At 60.6% G+C, this 27901-nt stretch overlaps 4 protein-coding genes across 6 annotated transcripts; 2 read left to right on the top strand and 2 right to left on the bottom strand.

Annotated features, from left to right (window-relative positions):
* Positions 1 to 295: 295 nt before the first annotated feature.
* On the bottom strand, positions 296 to 14334 carry ABHD16A (abhydrolase domain containing 16A, phospholipase). Its single transcript, XM_066570654.1, has 20 exons — positions 14182 to 14334; positions 14042 to 14098; positions 13223 to 13289; positions 11765 to 11851; positions 11600 to 11685; positions 11436 to 11512; positions 10639 to 10743; positions 10189 to 10303; positions 8278 to 8376; positions 7660 to 7723; positions 7010 to 7059; positions 5921 to 6044; positions 4989 to 5093; positions 3609 to 3672; positions 3432 to 3488; positions 2926 to 2988; positions 1926 to 2002; positions 1071 to 1169; positions 495 to 541; positions 296 to 409 (listed from the first exon to the last, which is right to left on the bottom strand). The coding sequence occupies exons 1-20, from the start codon at positions 14296 to 14298 to the stop codon at positions 326 to 328; spliced, it is 1644 nt and encodes a 547-aa protein (XP_066426751.1). The 5' UTR covers positions 14299 to 14334; the 3' UTR covers positions 296 to 325.
* Positions 14335 to 15809: 1475 nt separating this feature from the next.
* On the bottom strand, positions 15810 to 20866 carry CSNK2B (casein kinase 2 beta). 3 transcript variants are annotated; one of them, XM_066570742.1, is made up of 7 exons: positions 20779 to 20866; positions 19516 to 19599; positions 18939 to 19041; positions 18341 to 18456; positions 17645 to 17720; positions 16818 to 17007; positions 15810 to 15995 (listed from the first exon to the last, which is right to left on the bottom strand). In XM_066570742.1, exons 2-7 carry the CDS (start codon positions 19585 to 19587, stop codon positions 15905 to 15907), a joined length of 648 nt encoding a protein of 215 aa, XP_066426839.1. In that variant the 5' UTR covers positions 19588 to 19599; positions 20779 to 20866; the 3' UTR covers positions 15810 to 15904. The 3 variants fall into 3 exon arrangements, with proteins under 3 accessions (XP_066426839.1, XP_066426838.1, XP_066426840.1); XM_066570741.1 differs by lacking the exon at positions 20779 to 20866 and adding an exon at positions 20109 to 20160; XM_066570743.1 differs by lacking the exon at positions 20779 to 20866 and adding an exon at positions 19807 to 19921.
* Positions 19586 to 21451, top strand: GPANK1 (G-patch domain and ankyrin repeats 1). Its single transcript, XM_066570847.1, has 3 exons — positions 19586 to 19620; positions 20051 to 20614; positions 20703 to 21451. The coding sequence occupies exons 1-3, from the start codon at positions 19586 to 19588 to the stop codon at positions 21271 to 21273; spliced, it is 1170 nt and encodes a 389-aa protein (XP_066426944.1). The 3' UTR covers positions 21274 to 21451.
* A 1127-nt stretch (positions 21452 to 22578) lies between these two features.
* On the top strand, positions 22579 to 26453 carry LOC136570347 (lymphotoxin-alpha-like). Its single transcript, XM_066570848.1, has 4 exons — positions 22579 to 22743; positions 23178 to 23211; positions 23547 to 23597; positions 26026 to 26453. Exons 1-4 carry the CDS (start codon positions 22579 to 22581, stop codon positions 26451 to 26453), a joined length of 678 nt encoding a protein of 225 aa, XP_066426945.1.
* Positions 26454 to 27901: the final 1448 nt, after the last annotated feature.

Here is a 27901-nt window from a genome sequence, read left to right on the forward strand (position 1 = left end):
CGGGTTAATGAGGGGGCGTGGCCGCAGGGCATTCTGGGATTGGCCGCGGGTGAGGGGGTCCTGGGGGGGTCCCTGTGGGGGCTCCTGCTGTGGGCGTGGCCTGGTGGGCGGGGTCAGCCCTGACCCCGCCCCCTCCCGCAGCCCCTCCCCCCGTGCCTTAAGGAGGCGCCGGGACAGAATTTTTACAAAAGAACTTTTAATTAATTAATTCCATAATTAACGAATGAATCACTCTGTGCGCGCGCTGGGGGAGGGGCGGGGGAAGGGGCGGGGTCGTGCGGGGGAGGGGGCGGGGCGATGGGGGAGGGGCCGGGAGGGGGCGGGGTCACAGCGCCCAGGGCAGGCGGAAGGCCTGGGGGGGGAGGGGCGTGCAGTGCGAGGCCTCGAAGTTCTGCAGGTGCTGCTGGGCCTGGGGGAGGGGCGGGGGCGTGGTCAGCGCCGGGGCCACGCCCACCGGCCGCGCCCGCCCCGCCCCAGGCCACGCCCACACTCACCAGGTACAGCGCCAGCTGCCGGCGCTGGGCGGGGCTCAGGTCCTCGCCTGCAAAGGGGGCGGGGCCAAGGTCAGGGGGGCGGGGCCATGGCCACGCCCGGTTTGTGATTGGTTGCTCTGCCTGACGCAGCAGCCAATCACTGCTGATTCCAACCACGCCCTGCGCTCCCATTGGCTGCTCACTGCATCACCCAGCAAGGCCACGCCCAGACCCAGCCACACCCTATTAGGCCCCGCCCATAGTGCCCCCACCCTGACCCAGCCCCCAAGGGAAAGGGGGCGGTGCAAACGCCTGGAACTCCCCCTGGCCCCGCCCCTGCCCCTTCCTGGCCCTGCCCACCGCCAGCCCCACCCTGTTAGACCCCGCCCCGTGAAGCCCCACCCACCGATGGCCCAGGGGAAGGGGGGGCTCCGGTCCCTTGCCCCTGCTCTGACCCTGCCCACCCCTCTCAGGCCCCACCCACCCCTCTCAGGCCCCGCCCCCTCAGGCCCCGCCCACCGATGGCCCAGGGGAAGGGGGGGCTCCTGTCCCTTGCCCCAGCTCTGACCCCGCCCACCCCCCTCAGGCCCCGCCCACCGATGGCCCAGGGGAAGGGGGGGTTCCGGTCCCCCGCCCACTCCCGGAGCCGCCCCCGGCACCAGCGCTCGTCGGGGGGGGAGCGGCGCAGAACGGAGCCTGCGGGAACGGGAGAACACCGGGATCAGGGACCCGAACCCGGGGCTGGAACCGGGAAACGCAGAGTTACCCCCAAAAACCGGGGCTGGGACACAGAAACGGGAATTAGAACCCAAAAACGGGAATTAGAACCCAAAACCGGGAATTAGAACCCAAAAACGGGAATTAGAACCCAAAACCGGGAATTAGAACCCAAAAACGGGAAATTAGAACCCAAAAACGGGAATTAGGACCCAAAACCGGGAATTAGAACCCAAAACCGGGAATTAGGACCCAAAACCGGGAATTAGGACCCAAAAACGGGAATTAGAACCCAAAAACGGGAATTAGAACCCAAAACCGGGAATTAGAACCCAAAAACGGGAATTAGGACCCAAAACCGGGAATTAGAACCCAAAAACGGGAATTAGGACCCAAAACCGGGAATTTTGGAATAGAAAAATGAGGGTTTGCAACCCGAAAATGGGAACTGGAATTAGGACACGAAATGGGGATTTGGAACCTAAAAATGAAGAGTTTGAGCCCGAAAATGGGCGTTAGGATAAAAAAACGGAAACTTGAAACCCCAGAATTGGTGATTTAACCCCGGAACTGCCAAACTGGACCCCAAAACTGGGGGTGGAACCCCAAAACCGGGCGGGTCCCACCCAAATTTGGCGGCGGGGGGATCACTCGCTCTGGTCCTCGGGGGTCACACAGGGGGGGTCAGGGGTCACACAGGGGTCACACAGGGGTCAGGGGTCAGGGGTCACTCACTCTGCTCCTCGGGGGTCGCCGCCTCCAGCCACTCCCGCACCGCCCCCAGCCCCTCCTCCGCCAGCACCTTGGGGTACCTGGGGGGAAACGGGGAGGAGGGGGGGGTCAGGGACCCCAAAATCCCCCAGGGACCCCCCCAAAACCCACCCAGGACCCCCAAAACCCACCTGGAACCCCAAAATCCCCCAGGGACCCCCCCAAACCCCACCCAGGACCCCAAAACCCACCCAGGACCCCAAAACCCACCTGGTACCCCAAAATCCCCCAGGGACGCCCCCAAAACCCACCCAGGACCCCCAAAACTCACCTGGAACCCCAAAATCCCCCAGGGACCCCCCCAAAACCCACCTGGGACCCCCAAAACCCACCTGGAACCCCAAAATCCCCCAGGGACCCCCCCAAACCCCACCCAGGACCCCAAAACCCACCCAGGACCCCAAAACCCACCTGGTACCCCAAAATCCCCCAGGGACGCCCCCAAAACCCACCCAGGACCCCCAAAACTCACCTGGAACCCCAAAATCCCCCAGGGACCCCCCCAAAACCCACCCAGGACCCCCAAAACTCACCTGGAACCCCAAAATCCCCCAGGGACCCCCCCAAAACCCACCTGGGACCCCAAAACCCACCTGGGACCCCAAAATCCCCCAGGGACCCCCCCAAACCCCACCCAGGACCCCAAAACCCACCCAGGACCCCAAAACCCACCTGGGACCCCAAAATCCCCCACAGACCCCCCCCAAACCCCCCAGGGACCCCAAACCCACCCGGGATCCCCAAAACCCCCAGGGAACCCCAAAACCCACCCGAGACCCCCCAAACCTCCCCAAATTCCTGTAACTGCCCCCAATCTGCACCCCCAAAACCCCACTCAGAACCCCCCAAACAGCCCCAGTTCTGCCCCAGACCCCTCCCAGCCCCCAAACCCCCCCTGGGGACCCCCAAGTGCCCCCAATTCCCCCCATTTCCCCCCATTCCCCCCATTTCCCCCGTTCCCCACCGGTGCTGCAGCAGTTTGAGCAGGAGGTCGTTGCCCCGGTTGGAGGCGATGTCATCGGGGGTCCTGGGGGGACAGGGGGCGTTCGGGGGGTCCTGGGGGGGGTCCTGGGGGGGTTTGGGGGGGTCCTGGGGGGGGGTTTGGGGGTCCTGGGGGGGTTTGGGGGGTCCTGGGGGGTCCCCAAGGGGGTTTGGGGAGTTCTCAGGGGGCTTTGGGTGGTCCTGGGGGGTCCCAGGGTGGTTTTGGGGGTCCCGGGGTGGTTTTGGGGGATTTTTGGGGGTCCCAGGGTGGTTTCGAGGGTTTTTGGGGTGGATTTGGGGGTCCCAGGTTGTTTTTGGGGTGGTTTGGGGAGTTTTGGGGGTCCCAGGGTGGTTTTGGGGGTCCCAGGGGGGTTTTGGGGTGATTTTGGGGTCCCAGGGGAATTTGAGAGGTTTGGGGTGGATTTGGGGTTGTTTTGGGGTGGTTTTGGGGTGGTTTTGGGGGTTTTTGGGGGTTTTGGGGTCTCTCACGTGGTGGTGATGATCTCGTCCTTGGTGCGCCGCACCAGCAGCACGGGGCCCTGGTACCTGGGGGGGGAATTTTGGGGGGGATTTTGGGGGTCCCCAAAAGGCCGGGGGTGTTTTGGGGGGGGGTTTTGGGGTGTTTTTGGGGTATTTTTGGGTGTTTTTGGGGGGTTTTGGGGGTACCTGCAGAGCTGCTCGGCGTTGTTGAGGTTCAGGTGCTCCCGAACCGTCTGGGTCACCAACTCCCCTGGGGGGGCAGAGTCGGGTTTGGGGGGGTCCGGGGGATTTTGGGGGGGATTTGGGGGATTTTGGGGTTTCTGGGGGGGATTGAGGGGGTCTGGAGGGGATTTGGGGGGGATTTTGGAGCTTTTTGGGGGTTTTTTGGGGGTATTTGGGGGGTTTTTGGAGGCGTTTTTGAAGGGTTTCTGAGTGGGTTTGGGGGAGTTTGGGGTTTTTGGGAGGGGATTTTGGGAATTTTGGGGGAATTTTGGGGGGGATTTGGGAGGTTTTGGGGGAATTTCGGAGGGATTTTGGGGTTTTTGGGGGAGGTTTGGGGTTTTTTGGGGGGGTTTTGAAGGGTTTTGGGGGGATTTTGGGGTTTGGGGGGGATTTGGGACTTTTGGGGGAGATTGAGGGGTTTGGAGAGATTTTGGGGGGTTTTGGGGGGAATTTGGGGGGGTTTAGCTGGGTTTGGGAATTTTTGGGGGGATTTTGGAGGAATTTGGGGTTTTTGGAAGGGTTTTGGGGGGATTTGGGGGTTATTTGGGGGGGATTTTGAGGGTATTTTTAGGTAGTTCTTGGGGTGTTTTAGAGATGATTTTGGGGAAGTTTTGGTGTGATTTAGGGTTTTTTTGGGGGTGTTTTTGGTGTGATTTAAGGGGTGGTTTTGGGATTTTTTTTTTTGGTGTGATTTAGGGTTTTCTTGGGGGGTTTTCATGGGAGCTTTTTGGAAAAGAGATTTTTGGGTTTTTTTGGTTTTTATTTTGGGGTTTCTTAGGGCTGTTTCGAGATGGTTTTTTGGTGTGATTTAGGGGGTGTTTCCGGGATGTTTTTAGGGATGATTTTGGGGTATTTCGAGGTGGTTTTGGGGGTGTTTTTGGTGTGATTTAGGGGGTGTTTTCAGGGTGTTTTTACGTGTTTTTTAGGGATGCTTTTGGGGTATTTTGGGGTGGTTTTGGGATGTTTTTTTGGAGTGATTTAGGGTTTCCTTGGGGGGTGTTTTTGGGGGGTTTTCAGGGGGTTTTCAGGGGAGGTTTTTGGACAGATTTTTGGGGTGCTTTTAGGGCTGTTTTGGGATGTTTTTTTGGGGTATTTTGGGGTGCTTTTAGGGCTGTTTTGGGATGGTTTTTGGGGTTTTTGGGGTGCTTTTAGGGCTGTTTTGGGATGGTTTTTTGGGGTATTTTTAGGGCTGTTTTGGGATGGTTTTTTGGGGTTTTTGGGGTGCTTTTAGGGCTGTTTGGGATGGTTTTTTGGGTATTTTTATGGCTGTTTTGGGATGTTTTTTGGGGGTTTTTGGGGTGCTTTTAGGGCTGTTTTGGGATGGTTTTTTGGGGTGTCACTCACGCCAGCTGCGGGGCAGCACCTTCAGGGCCAGGGGCACGAGGTCGTCGAAGGAGGCGTCGAGGACGAGACCCCCGAGCTCGGGGTAGGACATGGCGGCCCAGGTGGCTGGGGGGCCCAAAAAAGGTCAGAATCACCCAAAAATGGGCCCAAAATGGGTCAGAACCGCCCCAAAATGGATCAGAACCGCCCCAAAATGGGTCAGGATCAGAACTGCCCCAAATGGGTCAGAACCGCCCCAAAATGGGTCAGAATCACCCAGAAATGGGCCCAAAATGGGTCAGAACAGCCCAAAATGGGTCAGAACCGCCCCAAAATGGGTCAGAATCACCCAGAAATGGGCCCAAAATGGGTCAGGGGTTAGGGATTGGCCCCAGTGTCCTCCCAGTACCCTGAACCCCAATCCCAGTTTATCCCAGTCCCTCCCAGTACAAACCAGTGACCCCAAACCCTTGTTTAACCCCTCCCAGTGCTCCCAGTACAAACCAGTACAAACCAGTGACCCCAACCCCCCTTTAACCCCCTCCCAGTACAAACCAGTGACCCCATTCCCCCGTTAACCCCTCCCAGTGCTCCCAGTACAAACCAGTGACCCCAACCCCCCCGTTAACCCCTCCCAGTGCTCCCAGTACAAACCAGTGACCCCAATCCCCTGTTAACCCCTCCCAGTACAAACCAGTACAAACCAGTGACCCCAACCCCCCGTTTAACCCTTTCCCAGTGCTCCCAGTTTGCCGGTACCGGTGAAGCCCCCGATGGACGATTCCCCCAGTGCTCCCAGTACAAACCAGTGACCCCAACCCCCCATTAACCCCTCCCAGTACAAACCAGTGACCCCCACACCCCCGTTAACCCTTCCCAGTCCCTCCCAGTACAAACCAGTGACCCCAACCCCCCGTTTAACCCTTTCCCAGTGCTCCCAGTTTGCCCAGTACCGGTGAAGCCCCCGATGGACCAGGCGTACACCACGATGCTGGGGGGGGCGAAGCGCAGCTGCTGCAGCGCGAAACGAACCACGACGTCCATGGCATTGGCCTCGCTCTGGGGCAGGGGCACCCCCTGGAAATGGGGTCAGTTGGGACCCCAAAAACTGCATCAGCACCCCCAAAAACCCCCACAAAAACCCCGGGGTTCAGGGACCCCAAAAACCCCAAAAAACCCCAAAAAACTCCTGAATGGGACAATCCCCATCACGACGTCCATGGCATTGGCCTCGCTCTGGGGCAGGGGCACCCCCTGGAAATGGGGTCAATTGGGACCCCAAAAACTGCATCAGCACCCCCAAAAACCCTCACAAAAATCCCGGGGTTCAGGGACCCCCAAAAACCCCAAAAAACCCCAAAAACTCCTGAACGAGGGAACCCCCATCACGACGTCCATGGCATTGGAGGGGGCAGGGCCACCCCCTGGGAACAGGGTCAGGGGGACCCCAAAAACTCCATCAGCAACCCCAAAAACCCCCACAAAAACCCCGGGGTTCAGGGACCCCCAAAATCCCCCAGGACCCCCCCAAATCCCCCCCATTTCTGTACCCACGGTGTCGGGACTCCGGAACCCAAAATGGGGGGGTCAGGGGTCCCCAAAATCCCCCCAAAATCCCTCAAAGGCCCCCCAAATCCCCCAAAATCCCACCCAGACCCCCAGGACCCTCCCAAGACCCCCCCAGGACCCCCCAAAAACCCCCAAACCCTCCCAAAAACCCCCAAACCCCCCCCATTCCTTCACTCACGGCATTGGATTCTGGAACCCAAAATGGGGGGGGTCAGGGGTCCCCAAAATCCCCCCCAAAACCCCTCCAGGACCCCCCCAGATCCCCCCTAAAACCCCTCCAGGACCCCCCCAAAACCCCCAAAATTTCTGCACTCGTGGCATTGGATTCACTCTGGAACCCAAAATGGGGGTCAGGGGTCCCCAAAGTCCCCCCCAAAATCCCCCAAAACCCCTCCAGGACTCCCCCAAATCCCCCCCAGGACCCCCCAAACCCCCCAGGACCCCCCAAACCCCCCGATCCCCCCCAGACTCACGGTGCTGCCTCCGAAGCCGGGGTGGTTCCAGCCCAGCACCGAGAACCCGGCTGGGGAGAGGGGGAGGGGTCACGGAGGGGTCACGGGGTCACGGAGGGGTCACGGGGTCACGGAGGGGTCACGGGGGGGTCACGGGGGGGTCATGGGAGGGGTCACGGGGGGACCCCTAAAATATGGGGGGGCGGGGGGGGGGGGCAGTGCTGGGGCAGCAAGAACCCCCAAAAAATGTCCTGGGGTCGGTTTTGGGTCTGGGGTCATTTTTGGGGTCTGGGGTCAGTTTTGGGGTCAGTTTTGGGTCTGGGGTCCGTTTTGGGGTCAGTTTTGGGGTCATTTTTGGGTCTGGGGTCCTTTTGGGGTCCGTTCTGGGGTCAGTTTTGGGTCTGGGGTCGGTTTTGGGGTCAGTTTTGGGTCTGGGGTCAGTTTTGGGGTCCGTTTTGGGTCTGGGGTCAGTTTTGGGTCTGGGGTCAGTTCTGGGGTCAGTTTTGGGTCTGGGGTCAGTTTTGGGTCTGGGGTCAGTTTTGGGTCTGGGGTCGGTTTTGGGTCTGGGGTCAGTTTTGGGTCTGGGGTCAGTTTTGGGTCTGGGGTCATTTTTGGGTCTGGGGTCAGTTTTGGGTCTGGGGTCGGTTTTGGGTCTGGGGTCGGTTCCGTACCCTCCAGGGGGGTGCTCAGGCACCCGACCTCGTAGAACCCAGCATTGCCCTCGCAGCAAATGACCTGGGGGGGGCACGGGGGTCAGGGACCCCTCCCCAAAACCCCCGGGACCCTCCCCAAAATCTCTGGGACCCCTCCCCAAAACCCCCCAAACCCCCGGGACCCCCGAAATTCCTGGGACCCTCCCCAAAACCCCCCAAAATCCCTGGGACCCTCCCCAAAACCCCCGGGACCCTCCCCAAAACTCCCCAAAATCCCTGGGACCCCCAAAACCCCCGGGACCCCCAAAACCCCCGGGACCCTCCCCAAAATCTCTGGGACCCCTCCCCAAAATACCCCAAAAACCCCCGGGACCCCCAAAATCCCCAGGACCCTCCCCAAAATATCCTGAGACCCTCCCCAAACCCCCTGGGACCCCTCCCCAAATCCCCCAAAACCCCCGGGACCCCCAAAATCCCCGGGACCCCTCCCCAAATCCCCCTCAAAAGCCCCTGGGCCCCCCTCCAGGACCCCCCCAAAACCCCCCCGAAGCCCCCCAAAACCTCCCCCAAATTCACCCCGAGCCCCCCAGAGCCCCCCGGGACCCCCGGGACCCCCGGGACCCCCATCCCCCGCACCAGGGTGTCCCCGCGGGGGTCCCGGCCCCTCCTGTCGATGACCATGGCGTCGATCTCGTTCCCGTCGCAGGCCAGGAGCTTCACGCGCTGCCCCCCGAACTGGGGAAAATGGGGTAAAAATGGGGCAAAATGGGGCAAAATGGGGAGAAATGGGGCAATGGGAGCTTCACGCGCTGCCCCCCGAACTGGGGAATGGGGCAAAAACGGGGAAAATGGGGCAAAAATGGGGGAAATGGGGCAAAAATGGGGTCAGGGGGTAACGGGAGCTTCACGCGCTGCCCCCCGAACTGGGGAAAATGGGGCAAAAACGGGGAAAATGGGGCAAAAATGGGGTAAATGGGGCAAAAATGGGGTAAATGGGGCAAAAATGGGGTCAGGGGGTAACGGGAGCTTCACGCGCTGCCCCCCGAACTGGGGATAATGGGGCAAAAACGGGGAAAAAATGGGGGAAAAATGGGGCAAAAATGGGGTAAAAACGGGCAAAAATGGGGTAAAAATGGGGCAATGGGAGCTTCACGCGCTGCCCCCCGAACTGGGGAAAATGGGGCAAAAACGGGGAAAATGGGGCAAAAACGGGGGAAATGGGGCAATGGGAGCTTCACGCGCTGCCCCCCGAACTGGGAAATGGGGCAAAAACGGGGAAAATGGGGGAAAAATGGGGCAAAAACGGGCAAAAATGGGGAAAAATGGGGGAAATGGGGCAAAAGGGGTAAATGGGGTAAAATGGGGCAAAATTGGGGGAAATAGGGTAAATGGGCCAATGGGAGCTTCACGCGCTGCCCCCCGAACTGGGGATAATGGGGCAAAAACGGGGAAAATGGGGCAAAATGGGGTAAATGGGGCAAAAATGGGGTAAAAATGGGGGAAAATGGGGTAAATGGGGCAAAATGGGGCAAATGGGGCAAATGGGGCAAAATTGGGGGAAATGGGGTAAATGGGGCAATGGGAGCTTCACGCGCTGCCCCCCGAACTGGGGATAATGGGGGAAATGGGGGAAAATGGGGCAAAATGGGGTAAATGGGGCAAAAATGGGGGAAATGGTGCAAAATTGGGGGAAATAGGGTAAATGGGGCAATGGGAGCTTCACGCGCTGCCCCCCGAACTGGGGATGGGGGAAATGGGGGTGTTTGGGGTAATTCCAGGGTTATTTGGGGGAGTTTTGGGGGATTCTGGGGCTGTTTTGGGGTTATTTTTGCAGCAGGGCAGGGCTGGGTGTGTTTCAGGGGTATCTCAGGTGTATTTTAGGGTGAATTTAGGATTATTTGGTATATATTCAGGGTATTTTGGGGTAAGTTTAGGATATTTTGGGATATATTTATGATATTTTGGGGTAAGTTTAGGATATTTTGGGATACATTTATGATATTTTGGGGTAAGTTTTGGGTATTTTTGGGGCTCTCACCTGCCCGATGAGCCGGGCCTGGCCCTGCAGCAGGGCCGGGTGTGCTTCAGGATATCTCAGGGATATTTTGGGGTAAGTTTAGGATATTTTGGGATACATTTATGGTATTTTGGGCCTCTCACCTGTTCAATCAGCCTGGCCTGGCCCTGCAACAGCGCCGGGTGTGTTTCAGGGATATCTCAGGGATATTTTGGGGTAAGTTTTGGATATTTTGGGATATATTTATGGTATTTTGGGGCTCTCACCTGCTCGATGAGCCGGGCCTGGCCCTGCAGCAGGGCCGGGTGTACTGCAGGTGATCTGGGCGTATCTCAGGGGTATTTTGGGGTAAGTTTAGATTATTTTGGGATATATTTAGAGTATTTTCGGTCTCTCACCTGTTCAATCAGCCGGGCCTGGCCCTGCAGCAGCGCTGGGTGTACTGCAGGTGATCTGGGCGTATCTCACGGATATTTTGGGGTAAGTTTCGGATATTTTGCGATATATTTATGGTATTTTGGGGCTCTCACCTGTTCAATGAGCCGGGCCTGGCCCTGCAGCAGCGCCGGCAGCAGCGCCCTCTGCAGCAGCCGCACCGAGCCCGGGAACAGCATCCGCCGGCCCAGGGTGTGGGCCAGGAGCAGCCTGGGGGCGGGGCCGCGTCAGGGACACGCCCAGGGGCGGGGCCGCGTCAGGGACACGCCCAGGGCGGGGCCACCTCAGTGACACGCCCAGGGGCGGGGCCAACAGCTCCACCCACCCACTGCCAATCACCTCCTTCCCACCCTGACCACACCCCCGTGACCCCACCCTCCTTAGCCCCGCCCACCTGGGATCACAGCCCGCCCCTCGCCTTGCATAACCCCACCCCCAGAGAGCCACGCCCCCACACAGGCCCCACCCACCCGGTATAACGGCCGCCTCGCCCCTGCATGGCCCCGCCCCCTGCATGCCCCCGCCCCCAGCCAAGCCCCGCCCACCTGACCAGGGCGCACGGAAGCTTCCGGAGCGCGCCCAGGAGCCCCCGGGAGCCCCCCCGGGGCCGGGGCGGGGTCTGGAGCAGCGGCACCGCCCGGGAGCCCCCCCTGGAACCAATCAGAGCTCAGGGGGGGTCTGGGGGGTCCTGGGGGGAAACTGGGGAGGATCTGGGGGTTCCCAGGGGGGTTTTTTGGGTATCCCAGGGGCTTTTTTGGGGTTCCCAGGGGTGGTTTTTTTCATTCCCAGGGTGTTTTTGGGGTTCCTAGGGCGTTTCTGTGTTTCCCAGGGTGGTTTTGGGGTTCCCAGGGCGTTTTTGGGGCTCCAAGGGGTGTTTTTTTGATTGTCAGGTGTTTTTGGGGTCCCCAGGGTGATCTTTGTGTATCCCAAGGTGTTTTTGGGGTCCCCAGGGCTGCTTTTTCATTCCCGGGGCGTTTTTGGGGTTCCCAGGGCTGGTTTCTCATTTCCTGGGTGTTTTTGGGGTCCCCAAGGGTGTTTTTTTGATTCCCAGGATGGTTTTTTGTGTATCCCAGGGCGTTTTTGGCGTCCCAGGGGCGTTTTTGGGGTCCCCAGGGCTGTTTTTTTGTGTATCCCAGGTGGTTTTGGGGTCCCCGGGGGTGTTTTTGGGGTCCCCAGGGGTGTTTCTGGGGTCCCCAGGGGTGTTTTTGGGGTCCCCGGGGGTGGTTTGTGGTCCCCAGGGGTGTTTCTGGGGTCCCCAGGGGTGTTTTTGGGTCCCCCGGGCTGGTTTTTGGTCCCCAGGGGCGTTTTTGGGTCCCCGGGCCGTTTTGGGGCCGTCTCTGACCAGGCGGGGCCGGCGCTGTCCCAGCGGAAATCCACGGGCCAGCTGCGGAAGTCGAAGGTGTAGAGGCCGAGTTTGCGCTGGGGAGGGGCAGAAGGGACACCTGAGACCCCCCCCGAGCCCCGGGGGTCCCCAGGAGCCCCCCGAGCCCCCGGCCCGGTGCCCACCTTGCTCTCGGGGCTGCCCGAGCGGTGGCTCTCCTCCAGCACCGCGATGAACTCCAGGTACTGCGGGTTGCTCCAGCGGCCCAGCCCTGCAGGGGAGGGTATGGGGCGGTTTGGGGGCGCTCTGGGGGTCCCGGGGGTCGCAGAGCCCCCCCAAAGCTCCCTCACCTCGCAGGCAGGCGACGCCGGCGAGGAGCAGCCCCAGGGTGGCGGCGCAGTGGGACAGGGGCACCACGCGGGACATGGTCAGGAGGCCTGGGAGGGGGGAAACGGCCCGAGAGCGGCCCGAGAACGGCCTGAGAGCGGCCCGAGAACAGCCCAAAACCAGCCCAAAACCAGCCTGAAAACAGCCTGAGAACGGCCCGAGAGCGGCCCGAGAACGGCCTGAGAGCAGCCCGAAACCAGCCCAAAACCAGCCCAAAACCAGCCTGAAAACAGCCTGAGAACGGCCTGAGAGCGGCCCGAGAACGGCCTGAGAGCAGCCCGAAACCAGCCCAAAACCAGCCCAAAACCAGCCTGAAAACAGCCTGAGAGCGGCCTGAGAGCGGCCCGAGAACAGCCCAAAACCAGCCCAAAACCAGCCTGAAAACAGCCTGAGAACGGCCCGAGAACAGCCCGAAAACAGCCCAAAACCAGCCCAAAACCAGCCCAAAACCAGCCTGAAAACAGCCTGAGAACGGCCCAAGAACAGCCCGAAACCAGCCCAAAATCACCCCAAAACCAGCCCAAAATCACCCCAAAACCAGCCTGAAAACAGCCTGAGAGCGGCCCGAGAACAGCCCAAAACCAGCCCAAAACCAGCCTGAAAACAGCCTGAGAGCGGCCCAAGAACAGCCCAAAACCAGCCCAAAATCACCCCAAAACCAGCCCAAAACCAGCCTGAAAACAGCCTGAGAGCGGCCCGAGAACAGCCTGAGAACAGCCCGAAACCAGCCCAAAATCACCCCAAAACCAGCCCAAAACCAGCCTGAAAACAGCCTGAGAACAGCCTGAGAACAGCCCGAAACCAGCCCAAAATCACCCCAAAACCAGCCTGAAAACAGCCTGAGAGCGGCCCGAGAACAGCCCGAAAACAGCCCAAAACCAGCCCAAAACCAGCCTGAGAACGGCCCGAGAACAGCCTGAGAACAGCCCGAGAACAGCCCAAAATCACCCCAAAAACACCCGAAAACCAGGCTGAGAACAGCCCAAGAACGGCCTGAGAACGGCCCGAGAACAGCCCGAAACCAGCCCAAAACCAGCCTGAATACACCCCAAAAATACCCCAAATCCATCCCAAAAATACCATAAAATCATGTCCCAAAAACACCCCAAAATCACCCCGAAACCAACCCCCAAAGTAACCCAAAAACACCCCACAAGATCACCCCCAAAACAACCCAAACACACCCCAAAAACCACCCCAAAACCACCCCAAAACCAACCGCACAGACCCCCCCAAAAATCCCCCCAAACCCCCCCAAATATCCCCAAAATAACCCCCCAGAGACCCCCAAAACCCCCCAGATATCCCCAAAAAACCCCCAAGATATCCCCAAATCCCCTCCAGGGACCCCCAAATCCCCTCCAGGGACCCCCAAATTCCCCTCAAACCCCCCCAAATCCCCCTTCGAGCCCCCCGCCCACCTTTTCGGTACAGGTAGAGCACGGCCAGGGGGGAGGCGTAGTACGAGATGGACCAGAGCACCGAGGCCTGCGGGACCCCCAGAACGGGACCCCTGAGACCCCCAAACGGGACCCCTGAGACCCCCGGGATGGGGAATTTGTGGAGAATTCGGGGGGAAATTGGGGAAGTTTGGGGAAATTTGGGGGGGGGGGTCTCAGGGTGGGGTTTTGGGGGTCTCTGCGTTGGGTTTTTTGGGGGGTCTCTGAGTTGGTTTTGGGGTGGATTTCTGGGGGGAATTGGGGGAGAAATTGGAGGGAACTGGGGGAGAAATTGGGGGGGGTCTCAGGGGGGTTTATGGGATGGTTTTGGGGGGGGTCTCTGAGTTGGTTTTGGGGTGTTTTTGGCGATCTCAATGAGAGGTTTTTGGGGTGTTTTTGGGGATATCTGGGTTGGTTTTTTGGGGGGTATCTAGGGGGTTTTTGGGGTGCTTTTTGGGGGTATCTGGGTGGGTTCTTTGGAGATCTCTAGGTTGTTTTTTAGGTTGTTTTTTGGGAGTATCTGGGGGGTTTTTGGGGTGTTTTTGGGGGTATCTGGGTGGGTTTTTTGGAGATCTCTAGGTAGTTTCTTAGGGGCATCTGCGGGAGTTTTGGGGGTGCTTTTTGGGGGTATCTGAAGGAGGTTTTGGGGTGTTTTCTGGGGGTCTCCGCGTTGGTTTTTTGGGGGTATCTGGGGCCTTTTCGGGGTATTTTTTGGGGGGTGAAACCAGGGCAAATGGGGGTAAATCGGGGAGAATCGGGTCCAACCGGGGTCAAACCGGTGTCGGTGTCCCCCGGTCTCACCAGGGCCAGGACGCTGTCCGTGTGCTTCTCCAGCCCCCGCGGTTGGTAATACGAGTCCTGCGGGGGGAACGGGGGGCGCCGGGGGTCAGCGGGGCCGCGCCGTCCCCATGGCAACCGCCCCGCGCCTTCCCGCGCCTCACCCAGGCCGGTTCCCCGCGCTCGGTGCTGCCGCCGCTCCCCGGGGCCGGCCCGGGCGGCCGGGGCCGATGGACCCGGTAAAGCCGCGGGCCCAGGACGCAGCTGAGGAGCTTCGCCATGACGGCGGCGCCGGAAGTGGCGGCGCTTCCGGGTAATGGCGCTTCCGGGGCGAGACCGGAACCGGCGGCGAAGCCCCGCCCACTTTTCCAGGGGTGTTATGGGAGCGGGGCGGGACGAGATGGCGGCGTTGCCGTGAGAACGAGGGCGGGACAAGATGGCGGCGTTGCCGTGAGAACGAGGGCGGGACAAGATGGCGGCGTTGTCGGGAGAACGGGGGCGGGACAAAATGGCGGCGTTGTCAGGGGAATGAGGGCGGGACAAAATGGCGGCGTTGTCGTGGGAACGAGGGCGGGACAAGATGGCGGCGTTGTCGTGGGAACGAGGGCGGGACAAAAATGGCGGCGTTGTCACGGGAACGTGGGCGGGACAAGATGGCGGCGTTGTCGGGAGAACGGGGGCGGGACAAAATGGCGGCGTTGCCGTGGGAACGGGGGCGGGACAAAATGGCGGCGTTGTCAGGGGAACGAGGGCGGGACAAAATGGCGGCGTTGTTATGGGAATAGGGCAGGACAAATGGGCGGCGTTGTCAGGGGAACGAGGGCGGGACAAAATGGTGGCGTTGTTATGGGAATAGGGCGGGACAAAATGGCGGCGTTGCCGTGGGAACGAGGGCGGGACAAAATGGCGGCGTTGCCGTGGGAACGAGGGCGGGACAAAATGGCGGCGTTGTCACGGGAACGAGGGCGGGACAAAATGGCGGCGTTGTCGGGGGAACGGGGGCGGGACAAAATGGCGGCGTTGTCACGGGAACGAGGGCGGGACAAAATGGCGGCGTTGTCGGGGGAACGGGGGCGGGACAAAATGGCGGCGTTGTCGGGGAAACAGGGGCGGGACCAAAATGGCGGCGTTGTTACGGGAATAGGGCGGGACAAGATGGCGGCGTTGTCATGGGAACACGAGAAAAGACCTCGAAATGCCCCAAAAGCGGCGGAAATCGCCCCAAAATCCAGCGAAAGGTGAGGGAATGGGGCAAAGGGGCCTCCAAAACGGCTGGAGGTGACTCAAAACAGCCGAAAGTGACACCAAAAACGGCCTGGAATGCACCGAATCCACCAAAAATGATGCAAATTGGTCTGGAACAGGCCCAAAACCTCCCTAAAACAGCTCCAAGTGTCTCAAAATACACAAAACCACCTGAAACGTGTCAAAACCACTTAAATTACCCCAAATCCCTCCCAAAACCACCCAGGAGTGCCCCCAAATGCCCTAAATCTGTGTAAAGTGACCCAAATGCAGCCCAAAAGGCCTCGATTGTCCCCAAACCGCTCAGGCCGACCCCAAATTCCCCCAATGGAATTGCACCCAAATGCCCCAAATTTCACCCAAAATGCCCCAAATTTCACCCAAAACCAGCCTTAACCACTCCAAACCACCCCAAAAACCCCAAAATTACACCCAAAAACCCCCAAATTTCACCACACCACCCCAAAATCACCCAACCCCGCCAAACCAGGCCCAAAGGCCCCGAGACGCTCCAAATTTCCCCCAAAAAAGAGCCAAAATCACCGCGTTTCAGCCCAAATCTCTTTTGGGGGTCAGGGGGGGTTGCAGGTTTGGGGGTCCGGGGGGAATTTTGGGGGTCCTGGGGGTTTTTTTGGGGGTCCCTCAGCGGATGGTCTTGACGGGGCTCTTGAAGTTGCTGGCGGCCTGGAGCTGCAGCTGGTACGCCATGGGGTGGATCTTGAACCCGTAGAGCCTGGGGAGAAAAACCAGCATTTTGGGAAAAAACTGGGATTTTTGGGGGAAAAATGGGGATTTTTGAGGGAAAAATGGGGATTTTTTTCAGGAATTTTTTGGGGTGGTTTCAAGTTAGGGGGTTCAGTTCACAGGGATATTCTATTTTCTTCACTTTTCAGAGAAGAAAATCGGTGTAAACACTTGAGATTTCAATTCATTTTCCCCGTGTTTTGTTTGCTTTTTTTTGGGTTATTTCCCTGAATTTTATGCTTGTTTTTGCTGGGGTTTTTGGGGTCATTTTCCCTTCTTTTGTGCTCATTTCTGCTGGGTTTTTGGTGTCATTTCCCTGTGTTTTGACCTTGTTTACACTGGGATTTTTGGGGTTGTTTCCCTGAGTTTTGAGCTCATTTTCTTTGGGGCTTTGGCGTCATTTCCCTGAGCCCCAAGGCCGTTTCCGACGGGGTTTTTTTTTTGCAATTACTTTTTTTTTTAAATCCCGTCTCTTTTCTTTTTGCAATTTGTGTTTTTTTGGCAATTCCAGCTGCTTTTTGGGGATCCCAGCTGGTTTTTTGGCAATTCCAGCGGGTTTTTTTTATTTTTGGTACCCCTGTTTTTTTTAAATCCCACCTAATTTTCTTTCTTGAATTTTGGGTTTTTGGGGGACCCCATGGCTGACCTGGGTACGAACTGGTTGGCGGGGCGGTACTGGGGGTGCACCAGTGAATTTTGGGGATTTTTTTGGTGGGATCCGTGTCTGACCTGGGTACGAACTGGTTGGCGGGGCAGTACTGGGGGTGCACCTGTGAATTCTGGGGGTTTTTTGGGGCACCCCAAGGCTGACCTGGGCACGAACTGGTTGGCGGGGCGCTTGGGGCGGTACTCGGGGTGCACCATGAACAGCATGTGCGGGAAGCCGGTGCCGAAGTAGGCGCCGTCCGTGTGGTGGTGCCGCGACGACTTGGGCGTGTACACGTCCATGCACTTGGGGCAGTAGAGCTTCACCATGGCCTCCCCGGGGATGTCCGACAGCCCTGGGGGGTGCAGGGACCCCAGACCCAAATTAGGGACCCCAAAGGAACCGCCCTGAGGGACCCCGCGGGGAAAATTCCCAAAAAAACCCAAATAAATCACAAATAAACCCTAAATAATCCTCCCTAAGGGACCCCAAATAAAGCCTGATAAATCCCAAATAAACCCCAAAGAGACCCTCCAAAAAACCCCAAATAAATCCCAAAGAAACCCAGGAAAAAAACCCCAAAAAAACCCTCCCTAAGGGACCCCAAATAAACTCCAAACAATCCTCCCTATGGGACCCCAAATAAACCCCAAATGAACCCCAAAGAGACCCCAAATAAACCTCAAAAAACCTCAGTGGGAGAAAACCCCCAAAAAACCCCAAAAAAGACCCCAAATAAACCTTCCTGAGAGACCCCAAATAAACCCCACAGCGACCCCTCCCAGCCCACCCCTGTGCATCCCAGTCCCTCCCAGTACAAACCAGTGACCCCAAATCCCCCTTTAACCCTGTCCCAGTCCCTCCCAGTACAAACCAGTAACCCCAAATCCCTTTTAACCCCTCCCCAGTCCCTCCCAGTACAAACCAGTAACCCCAAATCCCTGTTAACCCCTCCCCAGTCCCTCCCAGTATAAACCAGTATAAACCAGTACCGATGGGCAGCATGGGCTGGTTCTCACAGTAGACCCGTGGGCAGTACCCGAAGTCTCCCTGCTGGTACTTCTCCAACTGGGGAGGGGGGCACAGGGGGGTTAGGGGGGTCCTGGGGGTCCCAGGGGGTCCTGGGGATCCCAGGGGGGTCAGGGGGGTCTCTCTCCGCCATCTGGGTGGTCCCCCCGTTATTCAGGATGGGGGTCAGGGGGCTCAGGGGGCGTTCTGGGGGTCCCAGAGGTGTTTGGGGAGGGGTCTCAGAGGATGGGGGTCTCGGGGGGATTTGGGGGTCTCAGGGGGAGTTTGGGGGTCCCAGGGTGAGGGTCTCAGGGGGTCTCTCCCCTCACTATCTGGGCAATGCCCCTGTGGGTCAGGATACATCAAGCCTGGATCAGGGGGCTCAGGGGTGGCTCAGGGGGTCCCAGGGGGGATTTGGTTGGGGTCCCGGGGGTCTCTCACCATCTGGGCAATGCCCCTGTTGGTCAGGATGTACCGGGCGTGGATCAGAGGGTCCCAGGGGGGATTTGGGGAGGGGTCTCAGGGGTCCCTCACCATCTGGGCAATGCCCCTGTTGGTCAGGATGTACCGGGTGTGGATCAGGGGGCTCAGGGGGTGCCAGGGGTGGCTCAGGGGGTCCCAGGGGGATCTGGGGAGGGGTCTCAGGGGGGATTTGGGGAGGGGTCTCGGGGGTCCCTCACCATCTGGGCAATGCCCCTGTTGGTCAGGATGTAGCGGGCGTGGATCAGCCCGTAGAGCATCTCGGCCGCCTGCTCGATCAGGTCGCTCTGGTTGGGGTTGTCCTCCAGCTCCTCGTCTGGGGAGGGGGCAACAACCACGGGAGAGGGGGGGTCAGGGGCACCAGAGACCCCCACGAGTGCCCCAAATCCCCAGAGACCCCCACGAGTGCCCCCAAATCCCCAGAGACCCCCACGAGTGCCCCCAAATCCCCAGAGACCCCCACGAGTGCCCCAAATCCCCCAGTTCCCCCCAAAGCCCGGGTTGGGGCTGTCCTCCAGTTCCTCATTTGGGGAGGGGGCAACAACCACGGGTGAGAGGGGATCAGGGGCACCAGAGACCCCCGAAAGACCCCAGAGACCCCTTCTGACCCCCCCAGAACCCCCTGAGTCCCCAGAGCCCCCCGAGACCCCTCCCCAGCCCCCCAAATCCCCCCAGCTCCTCGTCTGGGGAGGGGGCAACACATGGGGGGGAGAGGGGGGGTCAGGGGCACCAGAGACCCCCATGAGAGCCCCAAACCCCCCCCCCAGACCCCTCCCCAAAGCCCCCAGACCCCATTACCGGGCTCCAGGTCCAGGATCATGTCCAGGGCCTGTCTGTAGTGCGGCACCTGCTCGTTCAGCCCCGTCAGGTTGAACTTGTCCTGGATGTAATCCTCGTCCACCTGGGGGGAAAAGGGGGGGCTTGGGGGGCACCTGGGGGGCACCTGGACCAGGGGAGCTCAGGGGATCTGAACTTGTTCTGGATGTGACCCTCGTCCACCTGGCAGGACAATGGGGGGGGCTTTGGGGACCCCCAGAAGGGCTGGGGGGGTCTCCCAGGGGTCCCTTTGGGGGTCCCGGGGGTGTCCTGGGGGTCCAGGGAGAGTCCTGAGGGTGTCCTGGGGGTCCTGGGAGAGTCCTGAGGGTGTTCTGGGGGGGCTCTGGGTGTCACAGGGGGTCCTGGGATTGTCCAGGGGGTCCCAGGAGTCTCCCAGGGGTATCTGGGAGTGTCTTGAAGGGTCCTCAAGGGTCCCGAGGGGGTCCTGGGGGGGTCCCAGGGGTGTCCAAGGGGTCCCTTCAGGGGTCCTGAGACATCCCGGGGTGTCCTGAGGTGCCTGGGGTGTCCTAGGGGGTCCCTTTGGGGGTCCCGTTCCCACCTCACAGAAGAACTCGTTGCCGCGGAGGCCGCAGAACCACGAGATCCACGACACCTCCTCGGAGCTGCTCATGGTCCCGGGGGTCTGCGGGGAGCAACGGCGACCGTGAGACCCCCGGGAACTCCCGAATCCGCCTGGGGTGCCCCAAATCCCTCCCGGTGCCCCCGGAGCTCCCCGGGACCCCCCAAATCCCCACCGGGACCCCTCCCGGGAACCTCCAAATCCCCCTCGGGCCCGTCCCCGTGCCCCTGGGACCCTCCCGGAGCCCTCCCGGTGCCCCCGGGGCCTCACCGGGTCCACCGAGCCGCGCACCCACGGACCGCAGGGCCAGGCTGGAAGGACTCCGAGCGGCACTGAAGGAGCCCCGGCGCCTCTCGGAGCCGCTCACGGGCCCGTCCCGGTGCTCCCGGTACCCTCCCGGTACCCTCAGGCCTCACCGGGCCCCGCACCGCCCGCACCCCCGCAACCGCACGGACCTCAGGGCGGGCCGGAAGGAACCCGGACGGCACTGAGAAAGCCCCGGAAACCCCCCTAGCCCTTCCCGGGACCCTCCCGGTCCCGTCCCGGTGCCCCCGGTGCACCCCGGGCCTCACCCGCCGCTTGAGGGGCGCTCCGGGCACGATCCGCGCACGCGCAGCCGCCGCTTCCGCCCCAAACCCCGCCCCCCCGCCCGACACAACCAATCACCGCAGCCCGCCCTCCACTTCCGCTCTATTGACCAATCAGCGCCGCGCTCAGCCGAAGCTTCCGCCCGAACTGCGGTCCCGCGCCTGTGCGGACCAATCAGAGCCCGCCCGGTGCGTCACGTGGTTCCGCAGCACCGATCACAACTTCCGGTGGCGGTGGTAGGGACCGGGCGGGACCCCCAGACCCCCCCCGGGACCCTGCCGGTGGCCGCCATGGCCCTGATCGCCTTTCGCCGTGCCCGAGAGCCCGCGGGCGGCTGGAAGGACGGGCAGCTCCAACCGGAGCCGCCGCCGCCGCCGCCGCTCCCCGAGGCCTCCGCGGCCTCCGCCGATCCCGGGGCGGCCGCACGGAGCTTCTACGAGAGCCTGTTCACCGAGACCGGCGGCGCGGAGCCCGCCGGGGAACCGCCCAGGTGGGTGCGATCCCCGTTAATTAATCAATCAATTAATTATTAATTCGGTAATTAATTAATAATTAGTATTTAACGTTTGTTCCCGTAGCACCGCCCACTTCTGCCGCAGCTGCGGGGCCTCGTTCCGTGACTCCCCCGCCCGGCACCGCCGCTCCACCGCGCACCTGCTGGGCCTGGGCGCTGCCCCCGGTTCCGTTCCCGGTTCCGTTCCCGGTCCCGGTTCCGGTGCCTGCTCCGGTCCCGGTTACCGGCTGCTGCTGAGGGCGGGCTGGGCCGGCGGCGGGCTGGGCCCGGCGGGGCGGGGGCGGCTCCTCCCGGTGCCCACGGAGCTCAAACGGGACCGGGCCGGGCTGGGCTGGGCTCGGGGCCCGTACCGGAACCGGGCCCGGATCTCGCACTTCGGGCCCGGAGACACCGCGGCCGTGGCGGGGCCGCACCGGGACCGGGACCGAAACCAGAACCGGGAGCAGAACCGGGCCCGGTTCGGTTCCGAGGAGGCGGAGCGGGGATGGGAGATCCGGCTGAGGCGGGAATGGGAACGGGAGGAGGCACCGGAGAGCCCCCTCAGGCACCTGAGAGCACCGGGACCCCCTCGGGAACCCCCCGGGACCACCCTGAGACCCCCGGGACCCCCAAAATCCCTCCCGGGACCACCCTGAGACCACCCGGACCCCCCTGAGGCACCTGAGAGAGCCCCGGGACCACCGGGAACCCACCGGGACCCCTCTGAGACCCCCGGGACCCCCAAAATCCCCCTCGAGACCTTCCTGAGACCACCGGGAGACACCTGAGAGAGCCCCGGGACACCGGAGACCCCCAGAGCCCCCCAAAATTTCCCCTGAGACCCCCCCGGGACCCCCTAAACCCCCCCGAGACCCTCAAACCTCCCCCAGAGACCCCCATAAACCCCTCAGGACCCCCTGAATCCCCCAGAGATCTCCAGAGACCCCCCCCAAATCCGCCCAGACCCCCCCAAATCCGCCCAGAGCCGCCCCAGAGGCCAACGGGCAGTTTTGGACCCCCCCCTCCCCCCCCCGGCGGTTTTTGGGGTGCCCAGGACACTTTGGGGTTCCCCCCCCCCCGATGGTTTCAGGCTCCCCCAGATTTTCGGGGCGCTCTCGGATTTTGGGGCCTCCCCGGGGTTTCAGATTCTCCCAATGCAGTTTTGGGACCCCTCCCAGGCGGATTTCGGGACCCCTCCCCGGATTTTTGGGGCCCTCTCGGGACCGTTTGGGGCCTCCCCAGGGCGGTTTTTGGGGCCCCCCTCAGAGTTTCAGTTTCCCCACATCTGGTTTTGGGCACCCCCCCCACCCGGATTTTTGGGGCCTCGCCCCGGATTTTTTGGAACCCGACCAGGGCCGTTTATGGGGGGCCCCGGATTTTTTGGGCCCCCTCCGGGCGGTTTTAGGTCCCCCCCGGGCGATTTTTGGGCCCCCCAGATCTTTCAGCGCCCCAGATTTTTTGGGACACCCCCCAGGGTGATTTTTGGGTTCCCCCTCCAGTGCAATTTTGGGTTCCCCCCGTGGGATTTTTTTGGCCCCCCCACCCCCCCAGGCGGTTTTTTTGGGCGGTTCCGCTTTTTGGGCCCCCCCCCGCCCCCACAATGGGAAAACCCAGTGGGAGGGGGAGGCGGGGTGTAATTAACATAATTTAACATAATTTAACATAATTTAACATATTTTAACATAATTTAACATAATTTAACATTACTAACAACCTGAGCCGTTAATTACCGCACAGCTCGTTAATTGGGGGAGCGGGCAGCGCTCATTAATTGGGGGGGGCGGCTGTGGAGTTCGGGGGGGAGGGGGCGGAGGGGTCCCCCAAGCCCCGCCCCCCTCCCCCGTGTTTCCGGTTCCCGTTTCTGGTCCCACGGTTGGGGGGGGGGGTCCCGGGGCCGCCCCGTGCGGGGGCCGGGGGGGCCTTAAAGGCCCGGGGGGGGCCGGGGCCGGGTCAGAGCCGCCATGGCCGGGCCCCCCCGGGCCCGCGTGCCCGGAGCCGCCGCCGTGGCCGTTCCCGGTGCCCCCGGTGCCGCCGCCGGGCCCGCGGTGCCTCCGGCGCTGCCGCTGCTGCTGCCGCTGCTGCTGCTGCTGCTGCCACCGGCGGGGGCCACGCGGCTGCCGCCGCAGGTAGGGACCCCCCCGTCACCTGTGTGTCACCCGTGTGTCATTGTGTGTCACCTGTGTGTCACTGTGTGTCACCTGTGTGTCACCTGTGTGTCACCTGTGTGTCACCTGTGTGTCCTAGGGACCCCCCCCCCGTGTCACCTGTGTGTGTGTGTCACCTGTGGGCCACGCGGCTGCCGCCGCAGGTAGGGACCCCCCTGTCACCTGTGTGTCACTGTGTGTCCTATGGATCCGCCCGTGTCACCTGTGTGTCCCTTGTGTGTCTCTGTGTGTCCTATGGACCCCCCCCGTGTCCCTTGTGTGTCCTTTGTGTGTCCCTTCTGTGTCCCCTGTGTGTCCCGTGGACCCCCCTCATGTCCCCCACCTGTGTCCCCTCTCGGACCCTTTTGTGTCCCCCCCCATTTGTCCCCTCTCTGACCCCTCTCTGTCCCCCCCAGGAGCTCCCAGAGATGCCACCCCCAGCACTGCCCGGTGAGTGACACCCCCGGAGCCCCCCTTGGACACCCCCAGAGCCCCTGGGACACCCCCAGAGCCCCTGGGACACCCCCGGAGCCCCTGGGACACCCCCAGAGCCCCCCTGGGACACCCCCAGAGCCCCTGGGACACCCCCGGAGCCCCCCTGGGACCCCTTGGGACACCCCCAGAGCCCCTGGGACACCCCCAGAGCCCCCCTGGGACCCCTTGGGACACCCCCAGAGCCCCTGGGACACCCCCAGAGCCCCTGGGACACCCCCGGAGCCCCTGGGACACCCCCAGAGCCCCCCAGGTCACTCCTGGTGTCCCAACCCCCCCCGTTCTGTCCCCAGGGCCCCCCCCGCAGGTGACACGAGGGGACAAACCGGCCGCTCACGTCGTGGGTGAGAACTGGGGGCACTGGGAGGGCTGGGAAGGGTTAACGGGGGAGTGGGGGTCACTGGTTTGTACTGGGAGGAACTGGGAAAGGGTTAAAGGGGGTTTGGTGTTACTGGTTTATACTGGGAAAGGGTTAAAGGGGGTTTGGTGTTACTGGTTTATACTGGGAGGGACTGGGACAGGGTTAACAGGGGATTTGGGGTTACTGGTTTATACTGGGAAAGGGTCAAAGGGGGTTTGGTGTTCCTGGTCTATACTGGTTTGTACTGGGAAAGGGTTAACGGGGGATTTGGGGTCACTGGTTTATACTGGGAGGGACTGGAAAGGGTTAACGGGGGATTTGGGGTTACTGGTTTATACTGGTTTGTACTGGGACAGGGTTAACGGGGGATTTGGGGTTACTGGTTTATACTGGGAGGGACTGGGGATCCCAACCGTGGGAGGCGGGGATTTTTTGGGAGTTTCTTTCGGGTTTTTTGGGGCGTTTTTGGCTATTTTGGGTATTTCCGGTGCCCCGGCTCCCGTCCCTCCCTCCCACGCCCCCGTGCCCGTCCCTGCCCGGCACTCCGGGATTTTTGGGGGCGTTTCCGCGGGTTTTGGGTGTGTTTTTGGAACCCTATTTTTTGGTATTTTGACCCAGTTTCTCCTCGGGGCCGACCCCGCGGGGCTCCCTGCTGTGGGCGGCTGAGATTTCGGGGGGATTTCTGCGGATTTTCGGTTTTGTTTTAGATTTTTTTCTATATTTTAACCCATTTTTCCCCTCTCCGGGCTCCTCCTTGCCCTCTCCCTGCAGTGGCAGGCGGGGATTTTGGGGCAGTTTTTTGGGGATTTCTGTCTGGTTTTTGTGGCAGTTTTTTGGGGATTTCTCTCTGTTTTTGGGGCAGTTTTTTGGGGATTTCTGTCTGGTTTTTGTGGCAGTTTTTTTGGGGATTTCTCTCTGTTTTTTGTGGCACTTTTTTGGGGGGATATCTCTGTGTTTTTTGGGGCTGTTTTGGGGATATTTCTGTGGACTTTCGGATATTTTTGGTTATATATTTAGGATTTTTTTTGCATTTTAACCCAATTTTTCCCTTTTCCAATTTTTCCCTTTTTCCTCCTCCTGGCCCTCGTCCCACGGCTCCCTGCGCTGGCAGGCGGGGATTTTGGGGCAGTTTTTGGGGATTTCTCTCTGGTTTTTGGGGCAGTTTTTGGGGGTTTCTATGGATTTTTGGTGTTTTTTTCTATATATTTTATATTCTAATCCTGTTTTTCCCTGTCCCAGCCTCCTCCTGGCCCTCGTCCCGCGGCTCCCTGCGCTGGCAGGCGGGGATTTTGGGGCAGTTTTGGGGGCAGTTTTGTGGATTTTTGGCTTTATTTTGTATATATTTTATATTCTAATCCTGTTTTTCCCTCTCCCAGTCTCCTCCTGGCCCTCGTCCCGCGGCTCCCTGCGCTGGCAGGCGGGGATTTTGGGGCAGTTTTTGGGGGTTTCTATGGATTTTTGGTGTTCTTTTCTATATATTTTATATTTTAATTTTATTTTTCTCTCTCCCAGCCTCCTCGTGGCCCTCGTCCCGCGGCTCCCTGCGCTGGCAGGCGGGGATTTTGGGGCAGTTTTTGGGGGTTTCTATGGATTTTTGGCTTTATTTTCTATATATTTTATATTTTAATTTTATTTTTCTCTCTCCCAGCCTCCTCCTGGCCGTCGTCCCGCGGCTCCCTGCGCTGGCAGGCGGGGATTTTGGGGCAGTTTTTGGGGATTTCTCTCTGGTTTTTGGGGCAGTTTTTGGAGGTTTCTATGGATTTTTGGCTTTATTTTCTATATATTTTATATTCTAATCCTGTTTTTCCCTGTCCCAGCCTCCTCCTGGCCGTCGTCCCGTGGCTCCCTGTGCTGGCAGGCGGGGATTTTGGGGCAGTTTTTGGGGGTTTCTGTGGATTTTTGGTGTTCTTTTCTATATTCTATATTAGAATATATATTTTATATTCTAATTTTATTTTTCCCTCTCCCAGCCTCCTCCTGGCCCTCGTCCCACGGCTCCCTGCGCTGGCAGGCGGGGATTTTGGGGCAGTTTTTGGGGGTTTCTATGGATTTTTGGTGTTCTTTTCTATATATTTTATATTTTAATTTTATTTTTCTCTCTCCCAGCCTCCTCCTGGCCGTCGTCCCGCGGCTCCCTGCGCTGGCAGGCGGGGATTTTGGGGCAGTTTTTGGGGGTTTCTATGGATTTTTGGTGTTCTTTTCTATATATTTTATATTTTAATTTTATTTTTCTCTCTCCCAGCCTCCTCCTGGCCCTCGTCCCGCGGCTCCCTGCGCTGGCAGGCGGGGATTTTGGGGCAGTTTTTGGGGATTTCTCTCTGGTTTTTGGGGCAGTTTTTGGAGGTTTCTATGGATTTTTGGCTTTATTTTCTATATATTTTATATTCTAATCCTGTTTTTCCCTGTCCCAGCCTCCTCCTGGCCCTCGTCCCGCGGCTCCCTGCGCTGGCAGGCGGGCGTGGCGCCGGCGCTGGTGCGGAACGGGGTCCGCCTGCGCGGGAACCGCCTGGTGGTGCCCCGGGACGGGCTCTACTTCGTCTACGCCTCCGCCGCCTTCACGGGCGGGCGCTGCGGGCCCGGGGGCGCCCCCCGGCGGCCGCTGCGCCTGGCGGTGTCCCGGCTGTCGCGGGAGTACCCCCGGGACGTGCCCCTGCTCCGCGCCGCCCGCTCCGTCTGCCCGGCCGGGGGGCTCGGGGGGCTCTGGGCAGAGACCCTGTACCAGGGCGCCGTGTTCCAGCTGCGCCGCGGGGACCAGCTGGCGGCCACCACCTCGGCCGGCCGCTTCCTGGACCTGCACGGCGCTGGCCAGGCCTACTTCGGGGTGCTGGGCGTCGATTAGGGGCGGCTGGGGGGGGCTGCGGGGGCTCTGGGGGCTTTGGGGGCTCTGGGGGCCTCAAGGACTCCAGGGGCTCTGGGGGCTCTGGGGGCTTTGGGGGTCTCTGGGGGCTTTGGGGGCTCTGGAGGCTTTGGGGGCCTCAAGGACTCCAGGGGCTCTGGGGGCTCTGGGGGCTCTGGGGGCTCTGGAGACTTTGGGGGCCTCAAGGACTCCAGGGGCTCTGGGGGCTTTGGGGGGTTGGGGGCTCTGGAGACTTTGGGGGTCTCAAGGACTCCAGGAGCTCTGGGGGCTTCAGGGGCTCTGGAGGCTTTGGGGGCTCTGGAGGCTTTGGGGGTCTCTGGGGACTTCAGGGTCTCTGGGGGCTTCAGGGGCTCTGGAGACTTTGGGGTCCTGGGGGTTTTGGGGGTCTCTGGGGCCTTCAGGAGCTCTGGAGGCCTTGGGGTCTTGGAGGGGTCTCTGGGGGCTTCAGAGTCTTGGGGCTTTTGGGGGTCTCTGAGAGCTCTGGGAGTCTCAGGGGGCTTTGGGGTCTTGGGGAGCTCTGGGGGCTCCAGGAGCTCTCAAGGTTTTGGGGTCTTGGGGGTTTTGGGGGTCTCTGAGAGCTTTGGGGACTTGTGGAGCTCTAGGGGGCTTCAGGAGCTTTTGGGGTTCCGGGGTCTTGGGGGTCTTTGGGAGCTCTGGGGGTCTCTGGGGGCTTTGGGAGCTCTGAGAGCTCTGGGGGTCTCAGGGGCTGTCGGGGACTCTGAGGGTCCCAGTGGCTCCAGGGTCTCGGGGATCTTGGGGGGCTCAGGGGGCTTCAGGGTCTTGGGGGACTCTGAGAGCTCTGGGGGTCTCAGGGGTCCCCAGGGAGCTCCAGGGCCTTGGGGGTCCCGGGCAGTTCCAGGAGCTCAGGGGTCTCGGGGGTCTCAGGGGTCCGGGGGTTGGGTCACGGCTGGAATCAGCACCAGCAGCACCAACTGAGGTCGACAAACGCGCTGCGAAAAGCTAAATTTAACTTATTGTACTATTTATGGAGTTTTTCTACTTGTGACTTTTGTACCTTTGTATCGGGTTTTTTTACAGAGTTTTATCTATTTATGGCAAATTTCGCGGCGGAAAAGCCGCGGGTTCTGAGCGGGGAAGGTAATTTATTCACTGCTGTGTAATTTATCGCGGAAAGTCCCAATAAAAACGGAGTTTGGGCAAAAAGTCGAACCCGGGCGGGCTTTTTACCGGGAATCTCCCCGGCCACGGGGGAAGCCCGGAGCGTGGGCTGTCCCCGGTGCTTCCCGGTCCCTCCCAGTGCCCCCAGTCCCTCCCCAGTTCCCTCCCAGTTCCCTCCCAGTGTCCCCAGTTCCCCCGCTCGGTGGGCGCGGCTCCCGTTACCACGGCAACGAGCGCCGCCAACCCTCCCGTCCGCCAGGGGGCGCCGCAGCGCCGCCGCCAAATGACGTCACCTCCAGGACCGCTCCACT

The sequence above is a fragment of the Molothrus aeneus genome, unplaced genomic scaffold (assembly GCF_037042795.1).
Source record: "Molothrus aeneus isolate 106 unplaced genomic scaffold, BPBGC_Maene_1.0 scaffold_30, whole genome shotgun sequence".
Lineage (NCBI taxonomy): Eukaryota > Metazoa > Chordata > Aves > Passeriformes > Icteridae > Molothrus > Molothrus aeneus.